Raw genomic sequence first — 16,220 nt, 5'->3', positions numbered from 1 at the left:
CAGTCTGGGGTTTTGACCATTTTTATCCCTGAAGGTAAAACCCTGACCCGGTGGCGACGAGCCATCTGAACTTTCCTGGTGGACAAAGTTACCCTTCTGTGTACGCACTCAGTTTTCGCAGACGACCGAAGCGGTCCCGTGTGTTTGGGTTACAGAGGAAGGTACACACCTTCCTGTCATTTCAGGTTTTGTAGGTGATGCTCTCGTTGACACAGAGCTGTCCTTGGTTTTCCGATTCTGTGCGCTGATTGCTGGTTGAGGGCGTGAGTGTTACAAAACTGGTTGAGATCCGATAGCAGCCGGAAAAACTGAGCATGTACATGCCCCACGACCCAGCAATTCCACATCTAGGTGGCCCCTTCAGGCCGGCCCTTCCCACGCTTAACCTGCACGCGGATCATCTCGAGAACTGGTGGAAATGTAGGGGCGCCCGAGACTCTGCTCCACACTTGGAGCAGCGAGGCCCCTGGGGGTGATGGTCTGAACCTCGGCTGCGCTTAAGAATTACCTGGGGAGCTTTTTTTATTTTTTTTTTATTTTTTTTTTTCAACGTTTATTTATTTTTGGGACAGAGAGAGACAGAGCATGAACGGGGGAGGGGCAGAGAGAGAGGGAGACACAGAATGGGAAACAGGCTCCAGGCTCTGAGCCATCAGCCCAGAGCCCGACGCGGGGCTCGAACTCACGGACCGCAAGATCGTGACCTGGCTGAAGTCGGACGCTTAACCGACTGCGCCACCCAGGCGCCCCAAGAATTACCTGGGGAGCTTTTAACAGTTCCGGTGCCCAGGCTGCCCTCCAGCAGGATGAAGTTAGAATCTCCGTGGGCGAGACCAGGCTCGGGCCCCCATCTCCGTGTGATTCCAATGTAGAGCCAGGGCGGTGGACCAGTGCCGATTCCTTCCCATGTGCGGGGTGGGCACGGACGCTCGGGTGTTCACGGAGAAGCGAATTGTGTCCACGCCTGTGAGGGGGCCCGAGGGCTGCTTAGTTGACACGATTGAATACTCCCACGTGGATTAACTTGGACACATCTTGAAAATACACTGGTGGGTGCCCAGAGCAAATCAGATACCGTTCACGTGAAGTTTAAAAGCACAAACCCCACCGGAGGCCTGGGTGGCTCGGTGGGTTGAGCGTCCGACCTCAGCTCGGGTCATGATCTCACAGTCCGTGGGTTCGAGCCCCGTGTGGGGCTCTGTGCTGACGGCTCAGAGCCCGGAGCCTGCTTCGGATTCTGTGTCTCCCTCTCTCTCTGCCCCTCCCCTGCTGGAGCTCTGTCTCTCTCTCTTTCTCCAAAATTATAAATAAACATTAAAAAAAATTAAAAAAAAATAAAAGTACAACCAACACACATGGTTGATAGGGTAAAAGTATTCAAGTATACGTAGGGATGATGGGCACCAAGCTCAGAATGGTGGTTGCTTCATGGGTGTTGAGGTGGGGGAAGCTAGGAGGTGGATTCCATTGGATTTGAAGTCATTTCTTTCAATTAAAAAAAGATACGAAAGGGCCACCTGTTGGGCGTTCGACTCTTGGTTTCTGCTCATGTCATGATCTCATGGTTTGTGAGTTCAAGCCCAGAATTGGAGCCTGGAGCCTGCTTGGGATTCTCTCCCTCCCTCTCTCTCTGCCCCTCCCCTGCTCATGCTCTCTCTCTCTCTCTCTCTCTTTCTCTCTCTCTCTCAAAATAAGTGAATAAGCTTGGGGCACCTGGGTGGCTCAGTGGGTTAAGTGTCCAACTTCATCTCAGGTCATGATCTTGTGGTCTGTGAGTTTGAGCCCCGCATCGAGTTCTGTGTTGACAGCTCAGAGCCTGGAGCCTGCTTCTGATTCCATGTCTCCCTCTCTCTCTATCTCTCTCTGCCCCTCCCCTGCTCATCTCTCTCTCTCTCTCCGTCTCTCTCTCTCAAAAATAAATAAAGATTAAAATTTTTTTTTAATTAAGTGAATAAAAAAAGAAATATTAGGGTGTGGATGGGAGGAGGGTGGGGGAGACAGAAGGAGGGAGAGACGAAAAATGGAAAGCAGAGAGGAAGCGGGTGAGAGGGAGGAGGCTCTGGTGGTAGGATTGTCTGGAAGCCTCTCACTGTTACTTCTGTTTACTTCTGTAAACTTAAAACCTCTTCCAAGGGCACACACCATGCCCGACTCTTGAGTAGCCTGAAACGTTAGTAAGACCAAACAAAGTTCTAAAGCTATTAGCTACGAAGTGGTTCCAAAGGGTGACTTATCCCTACACCAGATTCTCACTCATTATGACCAGAGCATCGCAGCACGCCTGACCTCTAAGGGCCTGTCCACAGAACCAAGGTCAAGGCTCTCGTTTTACATGTAAAAACAGATGCGGGAAGGGGATACAGTCTCTGGGGGTTGCAGCGAGTTGAAGGACCCTGGGATTCGAACTCTGGGCTCCGGCTCCTTGCCTGGGTGTCTCCCATGTGCAAATATTTTTTTCTTAAGTTTATTTTGAGAGAGAGAGAGAGAGAGAGAGAGAGAGAGAGAGAAAGTTTGCATGCAAGTGGGAAGGGGCAGAGAGGGAGAGGAAGAGAAAATCCGCCAGTGCAGAGCCCGATGTGGGGCTCGAACTCACAAACTGCAAGATCATGACCCAAGGAGCAGCAGTCAGACGCTTCACTGACTGAGCCACCCAGGTGCCCCTCCTACCTGCCGGTATTCGGGTGCCCTAAATATCCCTCTGCCCAGGCTGTTTGTGTGGGGTGCTCCTGGCTGTATTTCCACTGGGGATAATACAGTGGCTGTCCCACTGGCCGCGCCCTCTGGGACTCTACCGAGGTCCCCTCCCATATGTGGCAGTGGAGTGGGATGACACTGCCTGCCTGAGGTGGGGTGTTTGTGTGCCGTAGCTGTGCGGTGAGAAGGTCCCCCAGCCAGTCCCCTACTCCTGCAGGTGCCTGATAGGTGCAAAATCAAACTCTCTGCAGGAAAAGCAGGAAACCAACCGCTCTCTCTTGGAAATACCAACCCAGGGGCGCCTGGGGGGCCCAGTTGGTTAAGCGTCCGACTTCGGCTCAGGTCATGATCTCACAGTCTGTGACTTCGAGCCCCACGTCGAGCACTGTGCTGACAGCTCAGAGCCTGGAGCCCGCTTCAGATTCTGTGTCTCCCTCTCATTCTCTCTCTGCCTCTCCCCTGCTCATGCTCTCTCTCTCTCTCTCAAAAATAAATAAACTTAAAAAAAATTTTTTTAATGAAATACCAGCCCATATGGGGTGCCCGGTGGCTCATTTTGGTTAAGCACCGACTTAGGCTCAGGTCGTGAGTTTGAGCCCCCTATGTCGGGCTCTGTGCTGACAGCTCAGAGCCTGGAGCCTGCTTCAGATTCTGTCTCTCTGTCTCTCTTTGCCCCACCCCTGTTTTGCTCGCTCTCTCTCTCTCCCTGTCTCTCAAAAATAAACATTAAGAAAAACAATAATAAAAAAAAAAGAAACACCAGCCCACGGGAGGCACTAGGGTTTTCGTTCACCTACGCTTGACTTCCAGTTTTGCGGTCAGTATTTTTCAGTATTTTGTACGAACGCTTTTTTTGCGTGACGGACGGTGATGAGCGTCTTCCTGATTTGTGTTCTGAGCTCTCGATGCCAACAGTTCCCTAAGGAAAGAAAATTTCCATGATTTTTTCATTTGTAAATAAATAAATAAAAATGAAACTAAGTGACAAAAATGGGGTGCCTACGTGAAACTTCAGATGATCTGAGCCACGAGGGGCCAGTGGTGTTCCAGAACGATTCACTTTAAAGGCAGCGATTTCTGGGCGTGACTCAGATGGCTTTTTTTTTGTTTTTTGTTTTTTTGTTTTTGTCTTTCCCCCAAGACACTTGGTTTTGACAGGGCACCGCGCCTGTTTGGAAGCCTGTCTTCTAGAACAGCGGGGAAGGGGCCCCTCCGGGAAGCCGTGGCTGGCGGGGGCCCTGCCTGGGATGTGGCTCTGCCCTGGAAATGCGTCTTCGGGAGCCGACTAGCTGATTGCTTCTGTCCCAACCCCTTTCAGATCCTACACTGTGGAGTACGGACCACGTCCGGCAGTGGCTGGAGTGGGCAGTGAAAGAGTATGGCCTTCCGGACGTCGACATCTTGCTGTTCCAGAACATCGACGGGAAGGAGCTGTGCAAGATGACCAAGGACGACTTCCAGAGGCTCACCCCGAGCTACAACGCTGACATCCTTCTCTCCCACCTGCACTACCTCAGAGAGAGTAAGAGGGTCGGGACGGAGATCACTGGGGTGCGGGTTCTTGCCAACCCGAGCTGAGGGGGTCCAGTCCAGTCTGTGACAGCTTCTTCCCGCCCTAACCCAGTTCTCACTTAGGATCTGGGAGAACCAAACGCTTACGAGGCCACGATCTAGGTACACATGTGACAAGCGGTCAAGCGCTTTTCCCAGAAGCCGGAGGGGTCACACGAGGCTTCAACTGCCTCCCCCCGGGTCACCTCCACCAAGAGGATCACATGGCAGAAGGGAGCAGAGCTTCCTCTGGTCACACATTATTGAGTCCCCGTGGTGTCCCACACTAAAACGGAAACAGACAGAAAGGCCCCCGATGGGAATTACGGGGCTCATCCTCCCTAAAGCTAAACCAAGCCCCCTCCCGGTCCCACCTGAGCACAGAGTGAGAGAAGTTTCCAGTTCGTATCATGACACGTGGCTTCACCTGACAGAGTGGGAATGGCATATTGGCGATTGGAGGCATGAATTCACCCGGTTTGCTGTATGGTTTAATTTTTCAGACATCAAGCATGGTTGGCAGGAGAGGGAAATAGCGCAGCAGGGGGCTGGGTGTGGACTCCGGTGTAAATGCTTTGCCTGGCATCCCGATCACTTGTTCCCCGAATTAAATATGGGCCCACCTAGGTTTTAACACGCTAACCAGCCGCAGGGCCATGGAGAGATTTCCGAGCCGCTCAGGAAAGTAGGGTGGGGGTGGGGAGGCGTTCTTCTCCTTTCTTTCCTCTTCTTCTTCTTTTTTTTTAAGGAGGGTAATTCTCTCTCTCTCTCTCTCTCTCTCTCTCTCTCTCTCCTTTTTCATTTTGATGTCGCTTTTGTTTTGTTTTGTAGCTCCTCTTCCACATTTGACTTCAGATGATGTTGATAAAGCCTTACAAAACTCTCCACGGTTAATGCATGCTAGAAACACAGGTAATGCTGGGCCTGCCCCTTCCCCACAGGACACGCGCAAAGCCTTGTCCACAGATTGCACGCTTTCAAGGTGGATGGCGGGCCGGTCAGGGCATCAGGAAGGCAGAACAGAGGGGATGCTCGAGGGGTTCTTGATATGCAGGAGGCTCTTGCTGAGGTACCAGAGCCGGCCGGCAGGGGGCGCCCGTTTTGGTTTCTGAGCACTCCCCACCCCCCTGGACCATCAAAGGACTTCTTTCTACCAGGAGAGGCGCAGGATTAGCCCTTAGCCGTTGCCTTACCTCTCTTTTGCTGGATTACAATCTGCCGCTGTGCTGACTGTAGAAACTAAAAGCATGTTCGATATAAAGGGGGCCCTTGGGGTTCTTTTTATTTCTTTTTTGTTCGCAAAGGAACGTGTACTAGGACAAGCAGGAGTTTTATTTTTTCCTTTTAGGAAAAGTCTTAGGCCACTTGACTCATCCTGACTTTAATCTTCTTGCACAGACTCTGGACGTTTGCAAAGGGCAGGAGGAAAGAAAGCTCATTCGTCACTTTTGGGGAGCTTGGGGCTGAAAGGGAGACTGCGTTGTCATTTTGGAGGATATGAAATCAGTTACTAACCCAATCCCTGCTATCCCGTCTCTAACCACAGATTCTGCATTTTATCTGTTTATTTATGGCCTGAGTCTAGTCGAGTTGAACAGGATGCTTCATCCCCGCTAACCTTCCCCATCCCCCTCCCTCATGGTCGAGGCTGGCTTTCGGCGGATGAACGTGTCCGCGGCTGGCATCCGCCGTCTCCCTCCTGATAGAGACAGCTGCCGAAGCCTGGCCACAGGCTGCTTACCCCACTGTCCCAGCCGGCAGGGCCCTTCCGCCACCACTCAGGCCGGGGCGGGGACCATCAAGGCTTGGGTAACCCCATCGTCGGCAAAGAAGCCGATTCATGGCCAGCCTCACACGGAAGTACAGCCGTGTTCCCAAAATGCGTGACGTGAGCGAGTCCCGGTTTGGGTATTACAGTGAGATAGATGGCTCATTTATCTTGGTCCTCCAGATTCAGGACATTGTGCTTTTCATTGAAAGTGAAAAAAAAAAAAAAAAAAAAAAGCTTGGAGTCAGTCGTATGCTTTTTCACTGTAGGTTACACACGTCAGCCTATTAATGACCTTGTGGCCAGAAAATAACAAATAACTTAGGCCGAGTGATTTCCCCCTCTTAAGAACCCCCTTGAGCGACACATTTTCTGATCATTTCACAGTTGTTTAGAAAATTTATAACAGTGAGTGAAAGTTTCGAGAACGCTCTGCTTTCGTTACTAGTGTTACTGTTACACGTAGAAGCAGTCGAAGAATGGGAGGACCGATTCCAAATGGACCGAACTGCAGAAGGGGATTTTTTTTTTCCTGCTCACAACACGGGCAATGGATTGAGGCAGAGAAGGGGAAACATGCATTTGAAGAGAAATGTGGATTTATTTTTAATAAGATCCATACATTCTTCGGCAAAAAAATATTTGTAATTCTTTGGGACTGTTTTCCAAGGGCTCTGTAAAATGTTTCTCTGGATTTTTATGCAACTTATAATTGAAAATACGCACCATAGAATTTTTTTTTTTTTTTATAAAGTGAGATGGTTGGGGGTGATAGGGGACACACAGATGCGCTTCAGCAAGAAGCCATACCATCAAAACACGGGACACTTTCTGACAAATGGGACGCAGTATAGCCTGACATCTATCTCCGTAGTCGGAATCAGTTTCTGCCCCCGTTTGCTTATCCCTTCCCCCCTCCCCACCCACCCCCTGGGAGTCCCAGATGGCCGGCTCCAGGGGGTCCCCTCCCTTTGGTGTCACAGGGCAAAGTTGATTTGGTTGCAGGAGATCAACAACCACAACAAAAGACCTTCACATGTTTTGTCTTTCCTTTTGTCTGCAGGGGGTGCAGCTTTTATTTTCCCAAATACTTCAGTATATCCTGAGGCCACGCAAAGAATTACAACTAGGCCAGGTACGAAAAACACCCCTGTGTGATCTGTCCCTGCAGAGACATCCTGGGATGTCCCGTGAGATCCGTGACCTAAGTCACCAGAGTCAGAGGGCGCGGATCCTGGGTCTGAAGGGAGTCCTGAGCAGTCTTGTTCTGCCCCTGTGAATCTGGAGCCCAGATTCCATCAGACCGTTTCATTCAGAGATCACACTTCAGGTCCCTGACCGCAGAATTCAAAGCAGATCGGCCCCTTAACTAGCTGCTCCGAAAGGCAGATGGGCAAAGTTGGCACCCTGGAAGCCTGGCGGAAAAGCACCCGCCCGCGCGCCAGGCGACGAAAGGATGCGCGTCCTCGGGGGAACACACGAAGCACGAGGCGTCCCCATAGTGTTAGTGATGGACTCTCGGCACGTCACGAGAGCCAGCGATTCAGAGCAGAAGCATGCCATAGGTGATATTTACATCGGACTCTTTATGTCTTTCCTGATTGCTCTAGGTAATTGATTTTCATGTCATTCGTGAAAGAATAAATATCACCAAGTGCTTACTAGTGACAAGCACAGTGTTACGTTCTGGGCCAGACTTCAGAAAGCTTCCTGTCTGCAGAAGGCTGGCCTGTTCATTCCACGATGTCCACGGAGCGCCTCCTGGGCGTCAGCCGCGGAGGGGACGACGGAAACCAGCTCACAGGCACACATCCGGGCTTCGCCTGAAGTTCTAGATGTCGCGGTAGAGCCGCCTAGAGCCAGAGATAGACTCACACATAAGTGTCGAACCTCAAGGGCTGGCGACATAGAGCAGACACGCCCCTGAGACTCTAACCTGAAGGAGTAGAGGCATCATCTTTGATGGCAGAGGCTGTAGGACCAGCCGCGGTTGCAAACGTACCTTCCGTGAGAGCGGGAAGGACGCTCTCCAGAGGAAGGGCCACCCGCCACAGGAGGATTAGATGTGTGCCAGGTGGGGAAGGAGGGGGAGGGCATTTCAGATCAGGAGCAGCGTGGCTCAGACCTCGGTCCCCTCCCCAGGACTTGCACCGATAACACGCCAGCCCGCCAGCTGAGGAAATGGTGGTTCAGGGTAGGGGGCTGGTTTTTCGATCGTCATCCATGCCTCTGGAGTCATGCGTTCCTAGACCCAAGCTGTCGCCCTTTGGCCTCTGTCCCACACCCAGACTACATAAGACTCAGTTTGGATTGGTCCAGGGCATTAAGTTTGGCACGGTCGTTTCTTTCCAGTCAGGAGCTCAATAGCATGGGTGAAGAAGCTTCTCAGAGCTGTTGCCACCCTGACGCTGTCCTGTTACTTCCACAGAGCCTTGAGGCTGGCCATTCCCTCCTCTCTGACCTCAGAGGAAGGATTTGCGCCCCTCTCCCTGGGGAACACGGTGGAAAGGTTTAGCTAAAGTGCTTCGTTCCCTCTGTCATGGTGGAGACTTCACAGGCCATTTACTTGTGGATCAGATTCAGGGTCTAGAATGACCTGGACTGGGCCTGAGGAAACCCACCGTTCACCTCTGATAAATGCATCCTTGGGAGAACATAGGGAAGTATAGGAAGACCGCAACGGTTTTGTGAGCATTTAAAATCCATTTCCATCCATCCTTAAAAGAAGAAGAGCTTTCCGGGAAGCGGCGGGCCACGGTTTGTTTGCTTGCTTTTGCTGGTTTGTTTGTTTGGAGCTGCCTCATGGATGCGTCTCACTGAGTCGCAAAATCCAGGGATCGGGAGCTGGGCTTGGGGTTTTGTCGAAAGGTCACGACGTTGACCAGATCCGTTGGTTACAGCCCAGTGGTCAGACCAGCTGGCTAATCGCTTGCTAGTACGTAGAACAGTGGATCCTGGAACTCCTTTTTCTTTATTCGCATCTGGAGATGCGATTTGGAAGATTCAGCTTTCCAGGTGTGTGGGGGGGGCGGGGCGCAGGGAGTAGCTGGGAAGTGAAGGCTGGGACACGCCTCCGCGCTCTGGCCACGCTCTTCCTTGGGGCCGTGATTTGTGCGTGACCCGCAGGAGATCACACTTCCCTAACTCCACCCCGGCAGAGTATGTTCCTGAGACTCAAGTTTGTAGCAAAAGTACCTGTTTTGACGGCCCCTCCTGTGACTGTCCAGGGAGATACAGATGCTCGTATATGCGCTATAAGGAAGTTGAATCAGACTGAACACGCCAGAGCTCTTTGCTGAACTATCCAGGGGTTTGACCTTGGAGAGGAGAGTTGCTTCCCCGCTTAGGTGGACGCAGGGATGGACCTTGAAGGATGCGCTTGGGAGTCGGAAAGCCCGTCGGGGTGCGGGTGGAAATCTGGCACTGGCCCTGGGGAAACAGGTGCCGCAGGGCGGTTCCCAGACCGGCTGGGCTGTGTTCCTGGGCTCAGAAGCGTCTGATGCCGGCAGAAGAGGTGATGGCTGACTCCCCCCTGGGAAGAGGCCCCTGGGGCCCTTGGGGATCGAGACCCGACTTCCCATTCCCCTGCACTCCTGGTTTGCTCTGCCACGACCTTCACGGCCGCTCCACTTCTGTAACCCCCCAGCCATGGGAACAGGGGGCTTCCTCCACCCACGCGTGCCCAGTCCCCTCCCCCATGCTTCCTGTCCCTCCCTGCCTCCTCTTCTTTCTGCCCTGTGTAACCCACCCCCGGGCTGCTGACCCCAATCTCCCTTTTCCTTTCTTCCTCCTGGCCTTCCTTCCCAAGTGGGTCACTTCTTCCAGGTCCCCCAACTGCTTACCCCATCAAGTCGCTGTCATTGCAATCTAACCCCACATTTGGCCAAGGCTGGTGACCTCCCAGACAACCACACGTGGGCATGTTACTGCTTTGTCCATGTCTCTCCCTTCTCTTCCCAGGCTGGCTTCTATTCGCTTTTCCCAAATGTTCCTGATTCAAAAGGCACCCTCCCTCGTGATCTCTTCGTTGACTTAGCACTTAGATCCGTCTCTCTCCTACTCGTAAAAAGCGTTTGCACGTAGGCGTGTCGTTTTACATTCTGTTTTCGATGATCATGATTTTAGGGTGCTTCATGTGTTTCTTGGGTTGCAAGTACCTTCCTTCCTTGCTGAACACGTGCCTTCGGGAGCCATGGCCCTTTGAGGTCTCAAGTGACATAAAAGACATAGGTCTGACCCACTGAAACTTGCAAGCTGGTTTTTGACCCCCTGCGGCATGTCAGGAGCAGTTTATATGAAAGCCATGGTGGGCACCAAGGGGGACATTGTGCAGCCCCGTCTCTCCTCCTCCACCATCACGCAGTCCCCAGAGCATCATGCACGTCTAGGATGTTATCCAAAGACCCTGGAGGCTTGAGCCGGCACGAGCAGCCTTACCTTTCACTTTTAAGCCAGTGCCCTTCAGGGGTTTCTCAGAATCTTGAACAACTCCTCCTTTGGCATTCACAACTGAGTGACATTTCGACGTCACCCGTCAAGGCAAGGCAGCAAATGCACGTTCTCCTCAGTCAGGCCCTGTGGAAAGTCTGCATCCCGGCTCACGGCTGGAAACGCACCCTCTGCTTTCCCTCTGGTTAGACCGTAACCACAGAGGTCTGCAAAGCCAGGAGAGAAAGCCGTGCACAACGCTCCCAGGTCTCCATGTCTTTGATGGGGGATCTTAGAAGACCGTAGGAAGGTCTGGAGGAATACAGGAGAGGGTGACTCAGCCACATCAGGGCGGACTCCCAACCTTCCTTCCATTAAGTAGGTGTTTATCAGGTGGTTCTGGGCGGTAGCTCTTGGCCTTTCTCTTTGCATTAGCCTCTAGGTTCATGGACAGCAGGCAAATCTCATCTGTTCCTACCCAACCCAGCCAGGGCCCTTGCACACTGCGTTGCAGATGCCGCATAGATCCTGCAGAATGAAGATGAGCTCTCGCATGGTCCAAGTTCTGGTTCATTAAAAAATAAAGTGGGCGTGGGCATACTGTGAAGGCTAGAGGGCTGTTCCTCTGTAAGCGTGATGAAAGCAGAATATAAAACTTGGTGAACTTCACCCCGCAGGATGCAGCATAGACTCTATATGTTGTCTTGATTCACTGATGCCCAGGGAAGGGAGAGGGTGGGGGGAGGAGGAGTCTCTTTCCAAATCAAGGACCGATCCCAGCTCCCAGGAAATAAATCAAGGTGCTGGTGTGGAGGGACCCAATGCTAGTCAAACTCCCGATTTTTAGTGTCGTGCTTTTTGGCCTGGATCATGGCATAGAACACGTTTCTTTGTTGACTCTGAGCTGCCCACGAATGGCTTTTATAACCTTCAGTTTTTAAACACACAGCCTGGTGCAGAAAAAAAAGAGAACCAGAGTCAGAAAGCGGCCTTCCCCAACACAGGACCTTGTGCCAAGTGTGTGAGTTAATTACCTTGAAGATCCCAGTACAGGAGAGAATGAGGGTGCATTGAAGTGACCAGCAGAAATTCCATGTAAAATCTGTTCTTAGTAGAAGTTCTGTGCCCTGCTATCGCCAAGGGACACATAGCAAATGCGCTTGGAGTCGGAATTTCTACAGCAGCCCAAGGGCAGAAATGCCCAGGGCTGGCCGTGCTGTGAGGTGGGGCGGCTGGAGAGGCCCCGGCGTGTCCTTCTGAATCAGTGTGGCTTCATTCAGCCTTTTCCCAGAGTCACCTCCCTGGGGAGGGAAACTCAGTGCCCCCAGCGCGTGAGCAGCAGCTGATAAGGAAGCACCGGACCAGAATTTCGTGAACGAAAACAAAAGCCGACTTATCTTCCGTGGCAATATGTTTATGAACATGTTAATCATCGTTCATATAAACAGCTCAGATTCTTGGCTTAGAGTCAGACTTCGTGTTGTTAAGGTCCTGACTTATTTTCAGGGGAGGGCGGAACACAGTTATAGACCCGGAGAAGGGTTTTATGAATAAAGAGTTTCAAAATATTTGTCTCTTGCTAGTGGGGTGGTTAATTTTTTTCCAGTCACATCACATGAGCAATACTTTCATGTTTAACGTAGTAGCAGACCAGCGACCAACGGCCGTTCGTTCCGCTCGCATTCTCTCTGGGGAAGGTAACCAGCGTAGAACTCTTCGCACGCATTTTCTCATTTGTCCTGACACGCTCAGCGGTTCTGAGATCTGTTATCTGCGGGAACACAGATTCCTGCCTAGAAACATGTAATGGAGATGATCTAGAACGGCCTCGCTCCGGCATTGCTCAGTGCGCTCCCAGGTCACCCGGGACCTCGTTAAAGGGCAGATTCTGGCTCGGTAGCCCTGGAGTGAGATTCTGCCTTCCTAACCAGCTCCCAGATGTTACCAGTCTTGCTGGTCCGTGGGCCACCCTTTGAGACCTGGGATCTAGAACACCCTTTGGTATTGCCTTGCTTTTTTTTTCATTTGGTCAACAGAAGCCCCTTTGTCCGTGTGCCTGTCTGCTCCTGAATTCGGCTAGACGCTGGTACAGTAGTCCAGTGTTCTTTCTGAGACAGTTCTCAGATTGAAACTCTGGCCGACCGTTTTTTTTTTTTTTAGACAAAATTCAACTGGGTGGGTATCTGTGTGCGAAGGGCGCCCAGAGACTTAAGTTGAAATTTAGCCGTAAATTGATAGCGGCTGCAGATTTAATTCCCATGTGCAACCCCAACACCAGAAAAGTGAGAATCTGAGGAGCTGAGTGGGAACGGCTTAGGATCCAAAATGCAAAAACACCAGCTGAGAAGAAGCGGTGAGCAGTTAGTGGAGTTAAAAAAAAAAAAAAATTATCTTTTGCTCCACCAAAGCTATAAAGGGTAGCATTTCACAGACCACACGAGCCGAGGTGCTTGTAGCCAAACAGACCAAATAAATTAAGGCACCTCTGTGTTGAATTTCACATTGCATTTCAGTGGTATGCTCTTTGGGATACGAAAGTAAGAAGAGGCACATCCTTTTATTTATTCTTTTATTCGTTTATTTTGAGAGAGACAGAGCGCGAGTCGGGGAAGGGCAGAGGCAGAGGGAGAGAGTGAAGCCCAAGCAGGCTCCGTGCTGCCAGCACGGAGCCCGACGTGAGGCGTGAATTCACAGAACCACGAGATCATGACCCGAGCCGAAGGCAAGGGTCAGACGCTTGACCGAGCCCCCGAGGTGCCCCAAGAGATGCATCTTTTGCGACATAGGCAGACCCTTTGAGGATTGACCCGCCAAACTACCAGTCTAAAACAGGGTTAAAGAGTCTGTTTAAAGAGAGGCTTAAAACAAATTAGATTGCCTGCCCTGCAAGTGAGATTCGATAGCCATTTCCAGATGTCCAGCAGCAGAATACCTCAAGTATCTGGCTGTGGCTTTCAGTTGGCCCAGAATGACACATGGCATGGAACTGAGCACCCATCAATCCAAGAAGGCATAGTTTTGAAGTGGTTCTATAATAAGATTTCATGTAGAAATCACTTCGTGTGTGCACACTTAGTAAGGATACGCATGGTGATGTTCTGGAGTATATTTTAAGTTTATGTGTTTATTTTGAAAGACAGAGCGCATGAGCAAGGGAGGGGCAGAGAGAGAGGGAGACACAGAATCTGAAGCAGGCTCTGCGCTGTCGGCACAGAGCCCGATGCAGGGCTCGAACTCATGAACCTGTGAGTTCACGACCTGAGCCGAAGTCAAACGCTTGACCGACTGAGCCACCCAGGTGCACCTGTTCTGGAATACGTTTTTGAAAGGACCTTGAAATGACTTAGAGTCTTCGTAATCGTTAACATAACTTGCACCGAGGATGGGAAGGATAGTTACTAACTTTGTATGTGCAAAGTGCACTGAAGATTTACGAGACAGATGACAATACATTATGAACGCAAAGAAACCGTTGCATACACTTAAGCTCTTACCGTCATTGTTAACATGTTGTGGGAACAATATTATTCCGGTCTTGCGATTGATCGCATGCAGTTCTTTTAGAGAACTTCTAAATTCGTTTAGAGAAAGAGCTATAGTAGATATTTACATGGAGAAATAACTGGACAGTTACGACTGATTTAGTATGACTGGGTGAGGGGGGCCTGGGTGGCTTAGCTGGTTGGGCGTCCGAATTCAGCTCCGGTCATGATCCCTCAGTTTGTGAGTTCGAGCCCCGCGTCGGGCCCTGTGCTGACAGCTCGGAGCCCGGAGCCTGCGTCCGAGTCTGTGTCTCCCTCTCTCTCTGCCCCTCCCCCACTCATGCTCTGTCTTTCTCTCTCTCTCAGAAAATAAACATTAACATTTAAAGACATATCTATAACTGGGTGAGATTATAAAAAGAAATGAGGGGTGACTGAGAGAGGCAGATGGCAAGTAAGAGGATGAGAAGGCCATGCTCGTTTCCAAGGAAGAAGTGTCATTTGGGGGATTTAGGGGCCGACCTCGAGCATGAATTGGTAGACTTATCAGATTTGTCAGCTCTCTTCTGAGGGGGTCATGAAGGTAACAAAGGGATGAACTTAGGTCAGTTCCAGGTGGAAGCACACCAAAGTAGATTGTAAGAAACTCTTTATGTGGCCTTGACTGTGGTCGTAGGAGGTTTCCTTAGAAGGCTCAGGAAGCCCTGTGAGAATCTCTCAAGGAGAGTTTCCAGATCAATGGGTGAAAACGTTAGATCGATAAAATGGACAAAACGATAATTGCTGAGTAAAACGCAAATCTAATGGGATACAGGTTGGGTATTTCTTTGGATTGCTGGATTTTCATCCACGGTATTTATTCTAACGGACACAAAACAAAAAGCATACAAAATATGTGTTATAAAATTACATTATTGGTCTTTCAGTCATTTTATTTGTCTTTGCAGATTTACCTTATGACCCACCCAGGAGATCAGCCTGGACCAGTCACGGCCACCCCACCCCCCAGTCGAAAGGTACAGTGTTGGCTCCCGTTGCTTGAATCTGCTTCTCACCAGGAGATGACCCTTGGTGACATTTGGTGACCATTGGTAGCGTGCTGATTTCTGCAGGGTATCTACGCTTTATCAGCATAAAATGTTCCTTTGGCAGCAAAGAACAACTTGATCTTTAGATGCAATGATTCTTTTTTTTTTCTAAGTTTATTTATTCATTTTTGAGAGAGATCGCGCGCGCGCACACGCAGGGGAGGAGCAGAGAGAGAGAGAGGGAGACACAGATTCCGAAGCAGGCTCCAGGCTCTGAGCCGTCAGCACGGAGCCTGACGCGGGGCTCGAACTCACAACCACAACATCATGACCTGAGCAAGGATTCTTTCTTGATTGGGGTTATAGAAAGGAAATTTTCTTGCCATTAAATGCTGCTTAGTCTAAGAGTAAGACTATTATGTTAATAGCTAAGCTAATCGATGGAATGATAATACAGCATCAAAGATGAGTGGTCAGATAGAAGTTATAACTAACTCTCTCTTTTATTTTGGGATTTTCAGCTGCTCAACCATCTCCTTCCGCAGTGCCCAAAACTGAAGATCAGCGTCCTCAGTTAGGTATGTTTCAGGGAACGTCTTGACGGCCATCGAAAAAGAAGTAGGCTTAGCAGCATGTTTCTAAAATGTGTCACTTCTAAATGAAGTTAATCCGACTTTGTCTTCTTTAAATTTTTTTTTTAACGTTTATTTATTTTTGAGACAGAGAGAGACAGAGCATGAACGGGGGAGGGTCAGAGAGAGGGAGACACAGAATCCGAAACAGGCTCCAGGCTCCGAGCGGTCAGCACAGAGCCCGACGCGGGGCTCGCACTCACGGACCGCGAGATCATGACCTGAGCTGAAGTCGGACGCTTAACCGACTGAGCCACCCAGGCGCCCCAAGATTTTGTCTTCTTTATCATGGCTCCATGCATAAAATATGGACCAAAATTATCAGTCTACTCAGTAGGGATAACTCGAGATTTTGCTAAGACATTTCCAAACCTATGCAGTAAATATGGAAAGAACATTCTGCCTCCACTCACGTCCCTTCTCTGTGACAGACGAGTCCTTTTAATTTTACCCCCAGGCCACATGCCGCAAGCCCGCACTCATGCCAGGCCCCATGCGGAACACCGCGGATTGGTGATACCCAACGGAACACCGTTGATATTGCCAGTGTGCTGAACAACGTGGCCGGCGTGGCCCCGGACCCAGTGGGGACATAGCACATGTTTGCCCAGTTTATGTCCTGGGATGGAGAGAGCCA

The 16,220-nt window shown here is 50.6% G+C and overlaps 1 protein-coding gene across 2 annotated transcripts in view; it reads left to right on the top strand.

Annotated features, from left to right (window-relative positions):
* Positions 1-16,220, top strand: part of ERG (ETS transcription factor ERG) — a 111,309-nt gene that overhangs the window by 85,469 nt on the left and 9,620 nt on the right. The window contains exons 4-8 of one of the 2 annotated variants that reach the window (XM_047098871.1): positions 4,013-4,216; positions 5,077-5,157; positions 7,077-7,148; positions 14,871-14,939; positions 15,473-15,529. In XM_047098871.1, the coding sequence (XP_046954827.1) occupies positions 4,013-4,216; positions 5,077-5,157; positions 7,077-7,148; positions 14,871-14,939; positions 15,473-15,529 (483 nt within the window). The remainder of the gene's footprint in view (positions 1-4,012; positions 4,217-5,076; positions 5,158-7,076; positions 7,149-14,870; positions 14,940-15,472; positions 15,530-16,220) is intronic. The other variant, XM_047098872.1, reaches the window with a different exon arrangement.

The sequence above is a fragment of the Lynx rufus genome, unplaced genomic scaffold, assembly GCF_022079265.1.
Source record: "Lynx rufus isolate CCGP_SWC_20201006 ecotype Redwood Valley unplaced genomic scaffold, mLynRuf1.p SCAF_5, whole genome shotgun sequence".
In the NCBI taxonomy this organism is placed as follows: Eukaryota; Metazoa; Chordata; class Mammalia; order Carnivora; family Felidae; genus Lynx; species Lynx rufus.
This window is presented reverse-complemented; position numbering and strand designations above follow the sequence as displayed.